Source organism: Brassica napus, chromosome C3 (genome assembly GCF_020379485.1).
Source record: "Brassica napus cultivar Da-Ae chromosome C3, Da-Ae, whole genome shotgun sequence".
Taxonomy (NCBI): domain Eukaryota; kingdom Viridiplantae; phylum Streptophyta; class Magnoliopsida; order Brassicales; family Brassicaceae; genus Brassica; species Brassica napus.
Window position 1 is genome coordinate 6,600,475 of NC_063446.1, and position 19,198 is coordinate 6,619,672.

General features: G+C 35.7%; 3 protein-coding genes and 1 non-coding gene across 4 annotated transcripts; 2 read left to right on the top strand and 2 right to left on the bottom strand.

Moving 5' to 3' along the window:
* The first annotated feature begins 44 nt into the window (after positions 1 to 44).
* Positions 45 to 239, top strand: LOC125584729. Its single transcript, XR_007321638.1, has one exon. It is a non-coding gene; the product is annotated as a U2 spliceosomal RNA (small nuclear RNA).
* Positions 171 to 2,088, top strand: LOC106387191. Its single transcript, XM_013827007.3, has 3 exons — positions 171 to 1,248; positions 1,473 to 1,688; positions 1,776 to 2,088. Exons 1-3 carry the CDS (start codon positions 568 to 570, stop codon positions 1,797 to 1,799), a joined length of 921 nt encoding a protein of 306 aa, XP_013682461.2. The 5' UTR covers positions 171 to 567; the 3' UTR covers positions 1,800 to 2,088.
* Positions 2,089 to 2,313: 225 nt separating this feature from the next.
* On the bottom strand, positions 2,314 to 6,895 carry LOC106385363 (very-long-chain aldehyde decarbonylase CER3-like). Its single transcript, XM_013825293.3, has 10 exons — positions 6,651 to 6,895; positions 6,308 to 6,567; positions 5,834 to 6,053; positions 5,351 to 5,478; positions 4,670 to 4,926; positions 4,472 to 4,579; positions 4,178 to 4,384; positions 3,963 to 4,073; positions 3,582 to 3,755; positions 2,314 to 3,479 (listed from the first exon to the last, which is right to left on the bottom strand). The coding sequence occupies exons 1-10, from the start codon at positions 6,893 to 6,895 to the stop codon at positions 3,309 to 3,311; spliced, it is 1,881 nt and encodes a 626-aa protein (XP_013680747.2). The 3' UTR covers positions 2,314 to 3,308.
* A 1,056-nt stretch (positions 6,896 to 7,951) lies between these two features.
* On the bottom strand, positions 7,952 to 13,883 carry LOC106385198 (very-long-chain aldehyde decarbonylase CER3). The gene is made up of 11 exons (XM_048752247.1): positions 11,625 to 13,883; positions 11,291 to 11,514; positions 10,962 to 11,209; positions 10,673 to 10,892; positions 10,323 to 10,450; positions 9,430 to 9,686; positions 9,231 to 9,338; positions 8,946 to 9,152; positions 8,766 to 8,876; positions 8,240 to 8,413; positions 7,952 to 8,154 (listed from the first exon to the last, which is right to left on the bottom strand). The coding sequence occupies exons 1-11, from the start codon at positions 11,670 to 11,672 to the stop codon at positions 7,984 to 7,986; spliced, it is 1,896 nt and encodes a 631-aa protein (XP_048608204.1). The 5' UTR covers positions 11,673 to 13,883; the 3' UTR covers positions 7,952 to 7,983.
* Positions 13,884 to 19,198: the final 5,315 nt, after the last annotated feature.

A 19,198-nucleotide genomic window follows, 5' to 3' on the forward strand; every position in this document is an offset into this window, starting at 1 on the left:
GAGCGGAGTAGTATAAATAAAGATGCAATGCGTCATATCAAATCATACCTTTCTCGGCCTTTTGGCTAAGATCAAGTGTAGTATCTGTTCTTATCAGTTTAATATCTGATATGTGGCCCATTGGGTCACACGATATTAACTCTATTTTTTAAGGGAGGAGGCCCATTAATATAGCTTGCTATCTGGGCTTCTACGAGTCGCCCATGCGTTGCACCATTGCACGGGCTGGCTCAACCCGCCAATAATCCAGTTAAATTTTTGTAAAGTGGCTTCTATGCCTCTCTTTGAATAACTTTGTCTTCTGTTTGAGCCCTATCAATCAGTTAATTAATCCAATATCAATCAAGTCAATTCACAAACTATTGGCCAATTGTTTAAAAAAAATACAAAGAGCATGTCTGCACGTTAGCATGTCCCACTCCTGGGTGGACTTTGGACAATACTTGGTCGGCTTTAGATCTCATCTCTTCTTTCCCGCTTTCTTATCTCATAGGTTGACACTCTCACGTTGACCATAAATCAAAAACACCGCAAGTTTTGAATCGAAGATTTGGGATAAGAGAGAGGATGGTGGAGAGAACGATGAGTCTAGGTGTGGGAGTCAACAAAGAAACCATGCGAGCGCAGCAGGAGCTTCTTCAGAAGATCACTCATGAGCTCGACGCTGAACGGGAAGCCTCTTCAACAGCAGCTTCAGAGGCCTTGTCAATGATTCTACGCCTCCAGGGAGAGAAAGCAGCGTTGGAGATGGAGACTAGTCAGTACAAGAGAATGTCCGAGGAGAAGATGTGCCACGCTGAGACTTCTCTGACGCTCTTCGAAGATCTGATTTACCGCAAGGAAATGGAGATGGCGTCTCTTGAGTTTCAGGTTCAGGCTTACAGATGCAAACTACTCAGCCTCGGCTGCGCTGATGTACAGGCCGAGGAGAAGAAAGGTGTTGAGAGTAGTTCTTTATCTCCTCGTCAAGACTTGAACGCGTGTTGGGAAGAGATCAGAAGAATAGACGATCATGTGAGAGAGGTTTCGGAGTCGAGAGATGTTGCCAAGGGATCTAAATGGCATTTGCTTAGGCGTGAGTCTATTTCACATGCATTGGTTTCGCAGGTGAGTAATACTATCCTAGAGTCAGCCAAGAGTGATGTCAGTTCGATTATGGAGATGATCAAAAACCCTGAAAGGTTCACTGCTTCAGACGAGGTTCCAAGGACCAAGGAGAGCCTTACAATCATCTCGGAAGAAAGAAATGTAAGTCACCGCTTTTGAAACTTTTGGGACTATAGACAATTTATTAACAGTTTGGATAAAAAAAATTTAAAACAAATTTGAAGGTTTATATACATAATTTTTTTTTGAAATTTTTTGGAGGCATAAGACAATGCTTCAACAGCCTGTGTTCAGGACCGGTCCTCATCATTATCATATTTGCTAGAAAAATGGTTTGTGTTAATAATAAGTAGAAATAATCACAGGTTGGAGGCAAGATGGTGAGTAGTGATTACAAAAGAAATGTGAGTAAGCCGCCAAAAGATACGAGCATTGAGGCAGAGCATATGAGTTTGCTAAAGGAGATTAGAGAGCAGATTAATGAAATGCAGTCAGAGATGAGAAGTTTAAGATCAGAACTGCATCAAACTCGACTTGTTTCTCATTGTGAGGAGGATCGAGCCATTAACTCAATTCAAGAGGTAATAATCACTGTTCTTTCTACTTGATAAGAGATTCTTGAAGTGATATTCAAAACTTATACACATTTTGTTTTGTTTCTTGGATAGGCCATGATTCACTTCTGGCTTTAGAAGCTACATTGCAGCCAGGGGTGAAGCTAGACAATTTATCTAGTGGGTGCACTATCATTAATAAAACATAAAATGAAAAGAAGAAGGAATCGAACCCAGATTAATGTGGGTGCACAACCTCACTTTTCCATTTGATCCAACAGATTCTATTTGTTTTCTTTAGCTAAATTAAAACTATATATAATAATTACGGGTGCACATGCCTCCATAATGTATAGCCTGGTTTCGCCCCTGATTGCAGCGTGGTTCTAGTTTCATATTCTAAGATATTTAACCTTCCAAGAGTAAATCTCTAGTATTTGTATGGAACTACATTAGCATTGTGAGAGAGAGAAAATCTTACATCTCTGCCTAATCTAAAGAGACATGGATGGTAAAAGAAGTAACTAAAGTTGATCAACATGTATGGTTCTTTCATCCCTAGAATAATTATCTTAAATCAAGAGTGGTGCCTCTCAAACATTTTTAGTGGTAGACATGACCACAAGCCAGCATGCACTGCTCTTGTAGCTGCACAAAGAAGCATTAGGCTGTTCTGGATCAGAAGATAGATATTCTTTGGCACTGCTTTATTGACCAATGAGGGACCTATCGAACTCGATGTACCGAGTAAAGTATCTGGTTTGGTTTGCTCTTCAACGTTGGACCAATGTTTTTGGTCTCAAAACGCGAGCAGAAAGGTACCTTTTAGGTATTATGTTCCTGTGATATTCCCTTCTTTAACTCTCAACTGATAATGTTAAATCCTCCATGACTAATCAAATCAAATGTAACTGAGGACAGTAACTTTGAAGACACTTTGTTCTTTGATTGTCCTAACTACAATTTTTCTTGGAAATTAGATACATATATATAATGGGGTGATTGGTTGGGCTGTACGAAGTGGCTTTAACTTTAATTTTTACCTACAGTCTTTAAAATCACTAATCATGTTTTATATTGGTTTTTAAACCTACAACCAAAAAAAATAAAAAAATAGCTGTAACAACCTTATTTTCTAAAACCTCATTTTTTTTAGCTATATGAAATTTTAAAGCTACATCCCATAAATCTAAATCAAAAATTCATACAGCCCAAATTCTACAGTAAAATTTATACAGTTACAGGCTAACCAATCACCCCCAGTAAATATTGAAGAAAATTTTATAAGTGGATATTTTTGAAATTTTAATTTGTTTCACAAAAGTAGAAGCTGTATGTTTTCAAAGATTACAATTTTTCTGAATCCATTTTATCCTATTAAATTAAAACTGTTACTATCTATAATCAGTTAGTTCTTTGAAAATTATGATATTAAGAAAATTATTTTTGGTATGACAAATTTCTTTTGAAGTGTGTGAAAATGGTAAAACATCTAATTCAGTGGACAATAGAAAATACATTTTTTTAAAAGGTGAATCAATAACATAAGGTGAAATTCTACTTGTTTCCCTGCTTGTATCTTTCACCTGTACAAAGAATGGCCAATCTTGGAAGAATCAAAGACAATACCAAAAGGGTCTCTCCCACTCAATCTGTGAGTGAAGATACAGAGCTAAGACCGTGTCTCATGGCTGCTTCCCACACGATATCAATACGGTCAACGTCAACGGCTCCAACCTCATGATGCTCCCAACCCTCCAGCATATGAACCAATCCTCCAGCATGGCACGCATGGACCACCCCTCTGTCCATCGTGTACTGCCACAACACACACACACGCACGCAGAGTTTTAGTCCGGTGTACGAAAGAGTTAAAGAAACAAACAAGAACTCGACTGTTAACCAAACTGTTCTTTATACCTCGCAGGTTCCGAGTCCTTGAACGTCTTTTGGAAGCCTCATTGCTGCTAGTTCGTCGTAAGTACAGTTCCTTCTAAACTTTAGGATTGGTGGCACCACAAACTGGTGGAAATGCGTTCCTGCAGGAGCCCAGCTCTGCTCCCTCGGCGTTAACCATTTCCCAACGATCCAAGTCTGCATATATATAATACAGACCCCCAAATGTTAAATTACGGGCTTCCAACTTTAAACTAATCGGCAATAAGTGGATTGGTCCATACTTTTTAGATATTAGTTAATTATTTTTCTAACTATCAAATGTGAAATTTCATTCATTCATTAACACTCAAAATCAATATATTTACGCAAGAAGTGAAAACAGGTTAAGAATCAATACAGTACCTTGCAGTGCTGGGCAGAGTTGTATTTGGTCACTTGTACGAGGTACTTCTGGAACTTAGAGGGAGCTTCTTTCTGAATCTTTTGGAATCTCTCCACCGATAATGTCAACATCTGTAAGTTGTTCCATAATCTGTCAGACTTTGGGACTCTATATAGCAAACCGTATCTTTGAGACAATAGTTCGTTAAGGATTAATATTTAATAAGAAAACTTACGAGAACTCTCACTCCCCGACGACAGAGGTAAAGAGCGATGGCTCGTCCTAACTTAGAAGTGGCTCCTGTCAAGAACACCTCTTTCACATCTTTCGGAATTTCATTGAGAATCACTGCTGCGGTTAAAGTGTTGCCGTGGACCACACGAACTTTAAGGTCAGGGTGCTTGTTGACAAACAACGTTCCACCTCCATTTAAAGCTTCGTTCTGCACAAATAAAACTAACCCTTTTAGTAACTTGACTCAAAAACTTAAAAAGTTTCAGCCTTTTTGAGATTTTGCTCTGACACAAACCTTGTTTAGAGCAGCCAAGCTTATAACTTTAACACCAAGCTTATCAGCTCTCAGAATTGCCGTCTCTATATGATTATTAATGCCTTGTTTAGCAAACGGTAAGAAGTACTGCAAGAAGAAAAAAAAATACAATAAAACACTCTGTTTTCTCTGTTTTCAAGGGCAGAAATGAACAGAAACAAAAGAGAAAGGCATTACGTGGAAGCCAAGTCTTGGAACGGCCCAAGTCTGGCAAAGATGGTTCCTGAGGGCATAGAAGGTGAAAAGAAATGTCTTTGACCGAATCCACATGCCTAACATTACCATGAACGTGACTGGCCACATCGGCAGCAAGAAGAACCTCATGGTGTATGGAATTGAACCAAACGATCTAAACACGAAAGGTGCGTGCATCACTGACATCACATCTACCCCATGAGCCAAGAACACAAACTCTGGCACTCTCTTCCGTTCCCCTGTACACGTAGATCAATCTAGTTTTAAGAAAACTGTAATTTTGGCTGCACAAGTACACACTCTAAGAGTCCAAATAGTAACAAGCGGGACAACTGCGGTCCGGTTCTAATAATAATAAAAAATATAGATACATAGGTATATATAGATATTTGAATGGTAACATGCGGGACAACTGTTGTGCGGTTCTAATAATAACAAAAACATATAAATCCGTAGGTATATGTAAAGATTTTTGTTACTGCCGTGAGTTCCGTCACCATTCAAATCCTAAATCTACTAATGTCACGTCATAAATTGGCTTAAAACAGTTTGGTCTTCCCGCCTAACTTATAGCATAAACAAAAGTTTATTTAACTAGTCTTGTAGTTGTAATAGCTTTGGGATATATATGTGCAACCTCGTGGAGTAGTTACACTATATTACCTGCAGCTAAACGATTCTTCTTCTGGAGTTCCCACGAGTTTGGGTTTAGTGTGTTGCCTAAAACATCAAAGATAGGCATGAAGAGACAAAAGTTGGTCTCCATGTCTTGATGATGCAGACTATGGTACCTGCATGATCCCAACAATAACATTTTAATCATCACAAAATAATTAAAATCATTATTTAAGCAACTAGAAACGTGAAACACACCAGTTACTTTCTACACACATCACTGCCAGCAAATACAATCTTGGCAAATTTTCTTCTTAAAGTAAAATATAAGAAAGTCAGGTTCCTATGTTCCTTATTCAATGAATAACGTTTTTTTTTTCTGAAAAAAAATCAATGAATAACGTTAGAGAGCTTTTATTGGAAACATATGGGGGTGGAGCCAACATCTAACCAAATCCAAAAATTGTAACACAAAAAGAAATGCCATGTGAATATTTTGCAGAAAGTGTAAGATAAACGTTAACAACATACGTTGGAGTGTAGATGAGATATCGTAGGATTGGAAGAGTCTCGAACAGCTTGTGAGAGAAGATCTCAACGTTACAATGTCCTAAACATCTTAGGAAGTCAAACGTGATAGCGTATCCGTAGATCAAGCTTATTGATCCAACACCTAGCAAGCAAGACCCAATCAAAGGAGCTCCAGCTACTACACAGAGGAGAAGGCTTTCCAATAACGTCGCATTATTAGCTGCATCCAACGTATCAAAGATTGTTACTCACATCGAACAAGAATAAGAATTATTTGTGAAAATTATTAGAAGATTTTGGGGATTACAAGATAGTTAGCTCAAAACAAAATATAGGATAGAGTTCTGATACCACGTTAAGAAACCTAAGTTTGTACAAAGTTTTTCTTTTGACATGGTATCAGAGTTTTAACCTATATTTGGTTTTGAGTTAACGATCTCGTAATCTCCGAAATCTCCTAGAATTTTTTTTTACCAGTCATGGGATTTGGAACAGGAGACGAGTGGTGGAAAGAGTGGTAATGCGTGAAGAGGTAGTTGTTACGATGAACAGATCTATGAAGAAAGTAGTATAAAGGCTCTGAGAAGGTCACGTGTAGCACAAGCAACACGATGAGTCCTTTTGTGTTCCACAGAGGGATGGCCAGAGGGATAGTACTGTTAATCATCATCAACGGAGGAGACATGTAACAGATCATGGTAGCTAGTATTGCTTGCAGAAGTATGTAGTTGTCCCTGAAATAAAACTTACAGATCAAAACTATAACAAGAACAGAGAAAAAGAACCCAAAAGTGGTAATAAAAAGGTTTGATTTTACCAGTGCCATTCGTGATCAATCTGTTTGAAGTCAACACCTTTAGGGTTAATCCTTAGCATACGACTCACCCAGAGCATGTTGTTGTATACGCTCCAAAAGACATGTACGAGGCCTTTGAGTCCACAGATGATGAGGATATTGAGACACCAAAAAGCCCTCGAGTAATCTTCTTGGTATGCTAACGAATACGCTACTTGTGCAGCTAATGGAGCGTACAGAAGATACTTCACAGATAGAGAAGACATACAAAAGCCATATAAGATTCGGAAGAGAAACTAACACTTTAAGACTCAGATTAAAGTTTGGTTCTTGTTCTTAAAGTTTTGGTTCTTGTTAAGAGAAAGAAACAAACCTTTAGATTGCCATAGTTTCCCCAAGGCCAAGCTGATAGGGTAACCATTCTTCTTCTCTCTCAAATCCTTATGGTTACCTCTCTCTCTCTCTCAAATCTCGATTTATAACCTTAAAGATCTCCAGTTTTCAAGCAATCCTGAGAAAAATATGTTGCTTTGTATGGGGAGAGAAAACCGGTGGTGGTGGAGTTCTCTTTGAAAGTTCAGATTCGTGGATAGTCTATATGTTCTTATTTAAGTATGTTCATGTACAAGTATGTAAGTACATAGAATAAAGAACACGTTAATGGAGTCTGTTTCCTACATCCCGATACTATGTCTAGAATTCATTCACTAAAAAAGATGCTATCAACAATTGTTGTATAGTATCAATCACGCACATGTTTTTACCACTCTTATTTAGATTTATAAAATTATTAGAGCAACTACTATTTATTGTTTTTTTCCTACCAGCATAATTCTATACAACTAAACCACCAACAGTAACATCTCCTTTGTTTTATACTCACGCCAATTGCACCACGTCCTTTCACTCTTTAGAGTCGTCAATGAAAGGGATGGAGATTTTTGGCTGAGATTTTATTTCGTTGAACTTGAAAGCTAAGAGTTAAAACCCCATAAAATTATAATTGCCAACTAGGATCCAAAATGTGTTATTTAACTTTACAACGATATTCAAATAATTTTAAAACAATATATTGAGCAAAATTGTTTTTTTTTTGTGAAACTAAAAAAAAAAGTTAAATCATTTTGGCCTGAAACTAAAACTCTTACAGCAATTAAATGCTGACTATATGCAGTGATAATTAATTTTACTCTGTTTAGTACAACATTCATTTGGTATCTTTAATCAAAGGTGAAACAATAACTTAATTAAGGTGAAATTCTAATACTTTTTTCCCTGCTTGCATCCTTCATCTGTACAAATAATTGCCAATCTACGAAGAATCAGAGAGAACAATCAGGAGGGCCTCTCATACTCACTCAGTGAGTGAAGAAACAGAGCTAAGGCCGTTTCTCATGGCTGCTTCCCACACAATATCAATACGGTCAACATCAATGGCTCCAACTTCATGATGTTCCCAACCTTCCAGCATATGAACCAATCCTCCAGCATGGCACGCATGGACCACCCCTCTCTCCATCGTGTACTGTACCAACACACAAACACATAGTTAGTCCGTTGTGCCAAAGGGCAAACAAGAACTTGATCGTTAACCAAACCGTTCTTTATACCTCGCAGGTTCCGACTCCTTGAACATCTTTAGGGAGCCTCATTGCTGCTAGATCACCATACGTACATTTCCTTGTAAAGTTTAGGATTGGTGGCACCACAAACTGGTGGAAATGCGTTCCTTCAGGAGCCCAGCTCTGCTCCCTCGGCGTCAACCATTTCCCAACAATCCAAGTCTGCATATAAATATATATAACTCCGAGTCCCCAATGTCAAACATTTACATTTAAGAAAAGTAGATTGTGAAACAAATGCGAATCAAACACGAAGAAAGTAAGAACACTTGGAGAGAAAATACTTAGGACAAAATACACATTCAAAAGTTTATAAATTGATTATGTAAATGAATACTTTTGCAAAACGTTAGACACATATTTACATAGTCTTAACATTTGATATTTCTTTTTTTAATAAGAAAACTTCTTTCTCTACTAAAATTCATGCCCACAAATGTCTTTTACTGGTGTACCGAGATTTAAGTCATTCAAGAATCAACAAAAATAAACCAGTTAGAAATTGATACAGTACCTTGCAGTGCTGAGCAGCGTTGTACTTGGTCACTTGTACGAGGTAGTTCTGGAACTCAGCAGGAGCTTCTTTCTGAATCTTTTGGAACCTCTCCGTCGATAACGTCAACATCTGTCAATCGTCTAACATCTGTTAGACTTTGGGACAATAGTTCGGTTAAGGATTAGTAAGAAAACTTACGAGAACTCTCACTCCCCGACGACAGAGGTAAAGAGCGATGGCTCGTCCTAGCTTAGAAGTGGCACCTGTCAAGAACACCTCTTTCACATCTTTTGGAACTTCATTGAGAATCACTGCTGCGGTTAAAGTGTTGCCGTGGACCACACGAACTCTAAGGTCAGGGTGCTTGTTAACAAACAACGTTCCACCACCATTTAAAGCTTCGTTCTGCACAAAACTAAACCCTTTTAGTAACTTCACTCACTCAAAAGTTTTAGACTTATTGAGATTTGTTTCTGACACAACCTTGTTGAGTGCAGCCAAGCTTATAACTTTAACACCAAGCTTATCAGCTCTCAGAATCGCATCTTCGATAAGATTATTAATGCCTTGTTTAGCAAACGGTAAGAAGTACTGCCAGAAAAAGAAGAAAAAAGACTATGAAACACTCTGTTCTCTCTGTCTTTAAAGGGCAAGAATGAAAGAAAACAGAGAGAAGCGTTACTTGGAAGCCAAGTCTTGGAACGAGCCAAGTCTGGCAAAGATGGTTCCTGAGGGTATAAAAGCTGCAAAGAAATGCCTTTGACCAAAGCCACACGACCAACATTAACATGAACGTCCCTGGCCACATCGGCAGCAAGAAGAACCTCGTCGTGTATGGCATTGAAGCAAACGATCTAAACAGGAATGGCGCATGCATCGCTGACATAACGTCTACTCCATGAGCCAGGAACACAAACTCTGGCACTCTCCTCGGTTCCCCTGTGTACACGGAGATCAATTTAGTTTTAAAAAACTGAAATTTTGAGGTCGAAGAAAGGGTAATAATGTCTTTCTATGCGTCGGCTCTAAGGTTTGACTCTAGATAGCACCTGCATTGCAGGTATCTCCCCCCATAGTCTCTGGTGTAGTAATTTAAGGTGATGTTCTTAAGAAAGAATATAAGAGACGGGTTCTTATATTTCGCTAAGATTCTCACCCTAAGAACTCTCAGTAATCATGCTTGAGAATCGATCGCAAGGAAGAGAGGTCTTTCGTTTGTGAGAAACTACATAGACAGCTTGCACTTTTTCATTGGTTCTTTTTAGTAATGTTAAATCATTAACTAAATTAAGTGAAAATATCAATACTAAACTGGTAAGAAACTATAAGAGTTTATACGCCACTAAAGAAATTATAAAACTGGTAATGATCTATAAAACCTACTTTGGTCTTCCTGCCTAACTTATTTATTAATTAATGTCTAGTCATAAATTGGCTTAAAACTATTTGGTCTTCCTGCTTAACTTATAGCGAAAACTAAAGTTTATTCAACTAGTCTTGTATTGTAATAGCTTTGTGTGTTAAAGGTTTGGGTTATATATGCAACCTCATGGAGTAGTTACGCTATAATATTACCTGCAGCTAAACGAATCATTTTCTGGAGTTCCCACGAGTTTGGGTTTAGTGTGCTGCCTAAAACATCAAAGATAGGCATGAACAGACAAAAGTTGGTCTCCATGTCTTGATGATGCAGACTATGGTACCTGCATGATCCCATCAATAACATTATAATTTTCACAAGTAAAATTATAATAGATGCAACTACAAACGTGAAGCCACCAGTTACTTCCTATACACATCTTAAAAGTAAAAATATTACCAATTAAGTCACGTAGGTTCATGTGTGTATCTAACTCAAATGAATAAATTCCATGTGAATATTTTGAAGAAAGGGTGAGATAAACGTTAAGTCGTTAACAACATACGTTGGAGTGTAGATGAGATATCGTAGGATTGGAAGAGTCTCGAACAGCTTGTGAGAGAAGATCTCAACGTTACAATGTCCTAAACATCTTAGGAAGTCAAACGTGATAGCGTATCCGTAGATCAAGCTTATTGATCCAACACCTAACAAGAAAGATCCAATCAAAGGAACTCCAGCTACCACACAGAGGAGAAGGCTTTCCAACAACGTCGCATTATTAGCTGCACCCAACGTATCAAAGATTGTTACTCACATCGAACAAGAAGAAAGTCTATTAGTGAAAATTTTACCAGTCATGGGATTTGGAACAGGAGATGAGTGGTGGAAAGAGTGGTAATTGGTGAAGAGGTAGTTGTTACGATGAACAGATCTATGAAGAAAGTAGTATAAAGGCTCCGAGAAGGTAACGTGTAGCACAAGCAATACGATGAGTCCTTTCGTGTTCCACAGAGGAATAGTACTGATAATCATCATCGATGGTGTAGACATGTAACAGATCATGCTAGCTAGTATTGCTTGAAGAAGTATGTAATTGTCCCTAAAATAAAACTCACAGATCAAAACTATACCAAGAACAGAGAAACAAATGGAAAAGTGGTTAAAAAGGTTTTAATTTTACCAGTTCCATTCGTGATCAATCTGTTTGAAGTCAACACCTTTAGGGTTAATCCTTAGCGTGCGAGTCAAGAAAAGCATGTTGTTGTACGTGCTCCAAAGGACATGAACGAGTCCTTTGAGTCCACAGATAATGAGGATATTGAGACACCAAAAAGCCCTCCAGTAATCTTCTTCGTATGCTAACGAATACATTACTTGTGCAGCTAACGGAGCGTATAGAAGATACTTCACAGATAGAGAAACACACACACACACAAGCCAATGAGATTCAGAAGATAAACCGAACGTTTGAAAAAACTTAGAGCAACGTTTTGTTCCTTTAAGAAAAACCAAACCTTTAGATTGCCATAGTTTTCCCATGGCCAAGCTGATAAAGTAGTCATTCTTCTTCTTCCTCTCTCAAATCCTTATTGTTACCTCCTCTCTCTTCTTGGTTTATAACCTTGAAGATTTCTCCAATTTTCAAGCAATCCTGAAAACAAGATGTTGCTCTGTTTGTGGAGTGAGAGAGAGAGAATTAACCGGTGGGTTCTTTTTAAGTGTCAAGGGAGAGGATGGAGATCTGGCTGAGATTTTAGTTCGTTGAAAGAGTTAAAACACCCCAGAAAATTACTAGGCCTTGTTGTGTTATAACTTTATGTGACATTATTGAGATTTGAGAGCCTAGTTCTATTTACCTACATAAGCATTGAAACTAGGATGGCCAACTAGGACCCTAAATGTGGTATTTATCTCCATAACGACATTCAAATTATTCAATATGCCGAGCAAAATCGTTTTTTAAGTCTGAATTTAAAAATAACTAAATCATTGTTTGCCTGAAAATAAAACTGTTACAGCCAAGTTGACTGTTTCAGTGATAATTAATTTACTCTGTTTACTACATTCATAAGCTAATGCAAATTTGGTATCAACATTTTTAGTTTGGTGAATAGTAGATGTTTTGGAGTTTATTTAGGTTTGTTCAAACAAAAAAGGTCGGAGAAACATTTGGATCTTAATTTTCCATTTTGATTGCAACTTCAAATCTTTTATATATATATCAAACTATAAATATGCCACAAAAGTAGTTTTGTGGCCAATAAAATAACATCAGCACTATAATGGAGAAACAAAAAAAAAATACACATTAGTATTTTCATAAATTCATTAAGAAAAGCAAACATTTAAACCTATCACTTTTGATCATTATATTTTTTTTTAATAGTCATTATTAGCATGAAAATGATGTCATGTTTTTTTGGGAAAACTATATAAATGAAAGTAGAATGCACAATGTTATCAGTTACAAAAATAAAAATAGATATATAATGAAAGAACTAAAAATTTGATCTAGTATTTCATCAAATTATAGTTATACATGTATAACTAAATTTAATATTATTTTAAAATCTGCGTTTTAATATTATCCATAACCGATCAACATATCCAAAATTTAACTACCTAGATCTGAACTCAAACCTTTCAAATACCTAATTTCATTTACATTATTTACCAAAAGGTTCAAAACGAATTGAAATCACAAGTATCTTCACTGTTTTGTTAGTGTTAATGGCAAAAAAAGAAGATCTGTAAGAATCTCAAAGACGAAATCCATAAATTTTTTGGATCAGAAACAAGAATCGATTGTTAAATTTCTTTTGGGCAGCAGTTGAGATCCACACCTCTACTATTCTTAGAGGAGAAAACTTTACCATTAGAAATGGCATATCCATGTTTAAAAAAAGAAGAAGAACAAGATAGTTCTTATAAACCAAACAGATATTATTAGTTTTTTTTTGTATTCCATGACCTAATCATAAAAATTTCGAAAACATCATATCATATTAACTTTTATGTATTCCATGACCTAATCATCAAAAATTCAAAAACATTATATCATATTAATCTGCTATTAATATCTTCGCGTGCGTCTGTAACAGATTGAAAACCTTAGTAAAATAATTTAACATTTTACAAAAAAAAAAAAAAGAATTGTTGACCTGTTTGACCTGAACATTTTGTTACTTCTTAAAAATTGCATGTCATGGAATGATATATGCGATTCATGCCATATACCTAGGGATGTTAATATGGTCTCAACCTAACAGGGTTAGCCCTAACCCTTCAAACTCATTTGTAACTCTAACCTTCAATTTTTAAACATGGTTTAAACAGGGTTGGCCCTAATAGGACCAGAGTTTAAATTCTAACCTTTTTATTTTGATTCACACCATTATTATACAATATTTAATAATGTTTTTCACCCAAAAAAAAGTCGAGCGCCAAAAACTAAACAACGAAATTTTCCGTCGAAACCGCAAAATCGTGTTTTCAACTAAAACAACAAAATCGAGTTTTCCCTCCAAAAACGCAAAATCGAGTTTTTCGTCGAAACTTCAAAATCGAGTTTTCCCGTGAAAACGTAAAATTAAGTTTTTCTGGAAAACCCGTAAAACTCAATTTCACGGTTTTGGCAGGAAAACTCGATTTGCCGGTTTTGGAGGGAAAACTCGATATTGGGGTTTTAGTTTTGGCGGAAAAACTCGATTTTGCGGTTTCGGCGGAAAAACTCGATTTTGCGGTTTCGGCGGGAAAACCCGATTTGCCGGTTTCGGCGGAAAATTCGTTTTTGCTGTTTCGGCGGGAAAACGCGATTTTGTAGTTTTGGCGGGAAAACTCGATTTGCCGGTTTTGGCGGGAAAACTCGTTTTTGCGGTTTTGGCGGGAAAACTCGATTTTGCGGTTTTGGCGGGAAAATTCGATTTTGCGGTTTTGAGGGAAAAACTCGATTTTGCGGTTTCGGCGGGAAAACCCGATTTGCCGGTTTCGGCGGAAAACTTGATTTTGCTGTTTCGGCGGGAAAACGCGATTTTACAGTTTTGGCGGGAAAACTCGATTTGCCGGTTTTGACAGGAAAACTCGATTTTGCGGTTTTTGCGGGAAAACTCGATTTTGCGGGAAAACTCGATTTTGCGGTTTGCGGTTTTTGCGGGAAAACTCGATTTTGCGGTTTTGGCGGGAAAACTTGATTTTGTGGTTTTGGTGTAAAAACTCAAATTAAGTTTTGGCGGAAAAAAACACAATTTTTGTTTTTTGACAGAAAACTTTATTCTTAGTTGTGGAGCAAAAACTCGATTTTGCGATTTTGGGAAGAAAACTTTTGATTTTGATGCTCAACAAATCGGAGGAAAAAATAATATCATATCTTAATTTTTATAGGTTTATCTTTAAAATTTAAAAACAAAAATAAATGAAATATTTTTTTTAATTAAATGAGTTAACCCTGGTACCAGCTCTAACCCTTGATTATAATATGGTTAAAATAGGGTTGGGTTAAAATAGGGCTCAGTTTATAATAAACAAAAGAGGGTTGGAAATATATATTTCCATTTTCTATCACCAATATAATTATTTCTGTTAAAACTATAAAGCTATTATAAAATGAATTAAATCATTAATTATGTTAAAATAATGGTAATTAGTGAAATTAAAAGGCAGCGCATCAATAAGGAAAACACTAGCTATTCATATAATATCATTCAAAACAAAAAAAACAATGATCGTACTAGTTTTATGTTTAGAATTTTCAGTAAAACATGAATATACAAAACACTGCTATTGATCGACGATTCGTTGTATCTGTAGTCAAACAATTTGTTTTCAAGTTAAAGACAACTTTTTAAAAAATGTAGAAAATCATTCTGAAGTTGTCAATGGTCGATCTATTTATGATACATGATACATTAAATGAATTTGTTGATATAGGTACCGTAAAACATACATGCATACACACAGCGAGCACATGCGTTCGGCTTCGTTCAGGATAGATAAATAAGTTCCGTAAACAAAGAACAAGTTCCATATAACATATACACATGACGAGCACATGCGTTCGACTTATAGGATAGAAAGGGCTTCTTTAACAATATTTGAAAGGGCTTAGTCGCTTAAATTTTACTTTTGCTAAGTTTAGGCTACTATTTTGAAAAAGTTTAGAAATAAATAATCTCACAACTATTTTCAGAACTTTTTCTCAAAAGAAACTTATTTTCAGAACTTTAATATGATAACATTTTTAATACGTCATCAAGCATTTTTATGTTGTTGTCAACAGTCGTTTTTCTTTAAAATTGAAAAGAACATCGTTATGTAATATGAATGATTAGTGCCAGTTATTATATACTTTGATTAGAGATTACTAATTGGTTATCAATTAATATTGCTTCCACGCATAAGATGAGTTTATATGGGATTGGTTTCCTCATAGATATGTCTACATTGACATGCACTTACAAATTCGGGAATAGTCAATCATTCACTAAAAACCATGCATGATTGCGTCAAGGATTAGTGTTCATTATTTCTATCTTTTATTTTACTAATTGATATTTATTTTGATAATATTGAAATCACAGGTAAGAGGAGGAATATTTATGGGCTTGCTTCTTCATAAATTATGTTAAAATTGACGTTTAACAATACTGGAAACAGCTTATCTTTCATTTGTAAACTGAGAAGTAATAGGATAAAAAACGTCATTTCATCACCCATCCCCCCCCCCCCTCCACACTGAATTTGTAACACGTTTCTGATTGGCACGAAATGTAAGGTGTCTCCTTTTTTCGTTTTTTTTTCCTATTTACTTCTTCTAATCAATTTTTGATATTATTTAAATAAATATGTATTCTCTCCGTTTAGTTGTCGTTTTTAAGTTAAAATTTTATTCCATTTTGAGTGTCATTTTATGTTATCAATACATTTATTTGATAATTTTTTCAATTAATCTATTCTTTTAACTGTTAATTAACATAATCAAATAAAAATGTATTAATTAGAGGTAAAATAGTAAATTAAATTATTTTCTTAATTTATATGAAAAAACTAAAACGATATATAAACTGAAACAGAGAGTACAAGTTATTCATTAACCGGTTGAATAAACGGAGGATGCTATGTTAAGTAAATGGAAAGATCCGTTAAACCAGGAATTAGGAGAAGACGAACAGAACCTGTGACTTTCGAGTTCCCCCAACTAGCAGCTACTATCTTTATCTGCCGTTGTAATTTGATGGAGGTTGATTACAGTCTTACAAGGTCACATCGGGCCTTGTATGGGAAAATGTGATCACTTCACGAGTTCACGAGGATTTATCTCTATTATATAAAAGGAACTAAATTGAAGCAATTCTAGATATGTCATAGGACAAAATATTCATAACCAATCATTTGTCCATGTCATCAAGGATGTTAAGCTATTGGGCCACGAATCTGTGCTACGTAATAGGTCCATTAATTTTAATGACCAGTTTGTTTTACTTTCATCTTCCTCTAACCTAAGTTATCACGGCATCTACATACCCTCCAAAACTCATCGTCTTCCCATCTCCTCCGTATAACGCCTGCGACGGCAACAATAATGAATCAAAGCTATCCTCCAAACAAATCGGCGTGTAACTCTCCACATCCCTCCTCTTACTCAATGATATCAATGCCTCTTGAAGATCCCTTAATTAATCACTTAAATGAAACGCATCTCATCTCTCTCCTTTCCCTATTGAGACTATATATATATATCCCAACCCAACAATTTCTTCCTCAGCAAACGCATCCCAGCACTATGGCAAATCAAACGCAGTCGCCACCGTACAATACAAGCCATTCTCCACTTTTGTTTCAGCAGGACCAGGAGATTCCAAGTTGATGTTTAGGCTAATCCATTTCTGGGAAGCTTGCAATAATTTCAAAGGAGGCATCCTTATCAGAACCAAGTACGTGATAGTCGATTTCTTTAATGATCATCACCCACATCGGCTCTCTCATGTTCCCTTTTCCCACTACATTCTTAGAGTTCCCTACTGGCGAGTTCTACCGAAAATTCAGTGAAACGTGTAGTAGGTATCACTTATCTTTTTCCATGATTAACTCTACGTTCAGATTCTCATTTCTTAAATAGATAAAGACGCCTACTTAAGCTTGATTTAAAGATAGATGGAGTCTCTAAAACTGATAGGAATCAAAGGTTCCTAAGTTTCTAATTTTCTTATGACATCTACGTTTTGCTGTTGCTTAGGATGGTTATCTCTCAAAAATACATGATTGCTTACCACGAACATGCCGGAGAACCCTCAGAATTCACATCCGCCTATGCTCGATGCAGTGTCAAATGAGTTCTGGGAACAGAAAATTGTGAGAAAGAGCAATGGAGCGGATATCTACAGACTACAGAGGAACGTTAAGAAACGGGACATGTTAGGTTTATATAAAGATGGTTTCGAAAGAGAAAAGACGTGTTTTTTTAAGCTAAGACACAAGAATTTGGTAAGATTTTTAGCAGTAACTTGATCGCTTTGGTTACAGAATCGACCGGTGGAGAAAATATTAGAGACTTACGCTCAATTCTTCATTGGCTTCGTCATGGAGAAGAAGATTAGGAGTGGTTATAGGAGTTGTAGAAGGTATGTTTTATCTATTCGAACAATGGTCTGAGATTATATTTGATCTGAATGCAAGTAGTGTTTTGTTATCGATGATGATCAAGAACCATTGATTTCTCAATCCAAGATTGGAGATGAAACCTACTCATCAAGTAATGGCTCTTTCTTCGAAAATATAAAATACAAAAATTTCAAGTTACGTGTGTTTTTGTTTGTGTTATCATCTACAGATATATTTAACTTTGGATTGTTTATCTTGGAAAGGATTATAAATCTAAAACCTGTTGAGGAACAAGAAGATCCAGAAAGGAGGTATGTTGAGTAAATAAGAGTTTATGGTCGGATAACTTAGAGAGAGAGTGGTTGATGAGAATATGAAGATTGAAGAGAGAACGTTGGGGAAAATTAAGCAAATAATTACACTTGGACTTATGTTCACTGACAAATCCCCGTCAAAGCAAATCAAGCTTCTACGCAGATTTATGACATGGTGTTTCTTCGTATGAGTCTAGCTCAAGGCATCAATCAGATATGTAATTAGGTTGTGTGTATTGAAGAATTGAAGCTTTACTCTTTTGTTTTGATTTTAATAGATAAGATAGTTCTGTTACGATTTCAAGACATATTTTGTATACAACCAATAAAATTGCACTTTGCTTTTTAGGTAAGATTTGCACGTACACAAATAAACATATCTGTTAACTGGTTTATTATCAGTCACCATTTTCAGTCTAATGTAATCTCTTTTATATAATTAATAGGCAAAACCATATGTGGATACGTAAAGGGTTCTAACGAGGCATCTAATGAATCTAATGTTATAGGAAAACATGGATGAGCTGACATGATGAAGAGTTTTCCTCAAGTTTGCGGGATCAAAACTTCTTCTAAAAAACACATGTACATATTATTTGTATAACTAGGTACTGAAAATATGAAAAAAATGTCATCATACAAAAACAAATGCTGTAAAATTCCGAGATAATTTTTTTTTATTAATACGCATATGATCAATAAACAAAACTTTCAATAAAAAAATAATAAAATTTGTACGTATACAAGAGAAAACAACAAAACATACATTTAATCGTTAAAAGTCATGAATTTGAATAGTATTGTTTTAACGTGAAAACTCAAATATTGGAACAACACAACATATATACAGTCACCAAATATAATACTACTAGTTTACCTCTCGTGCTGCGCACTGGCATTGTTTCATGATTTAAAATGGAAAGAATATTATTTCAAGGGTTATATAATTTTACAGTGAAAATAAATGTATTTCAAAGGTTATATTTTCTGGTAAATTTAAAATAAAATTAAAAATTTGTTGTTTATATCTCCAGTATGGACACATGAACGTTACATATTAATATCTTCTTAAACCCCAATAAAATCATTTCAAAAAAAAAAATTAATAGAGGAAATCATATCTCTTTTTTTTGGTGTAAGAAATAATATCTCTTGCATAAAATACCGAAAATGTCTTA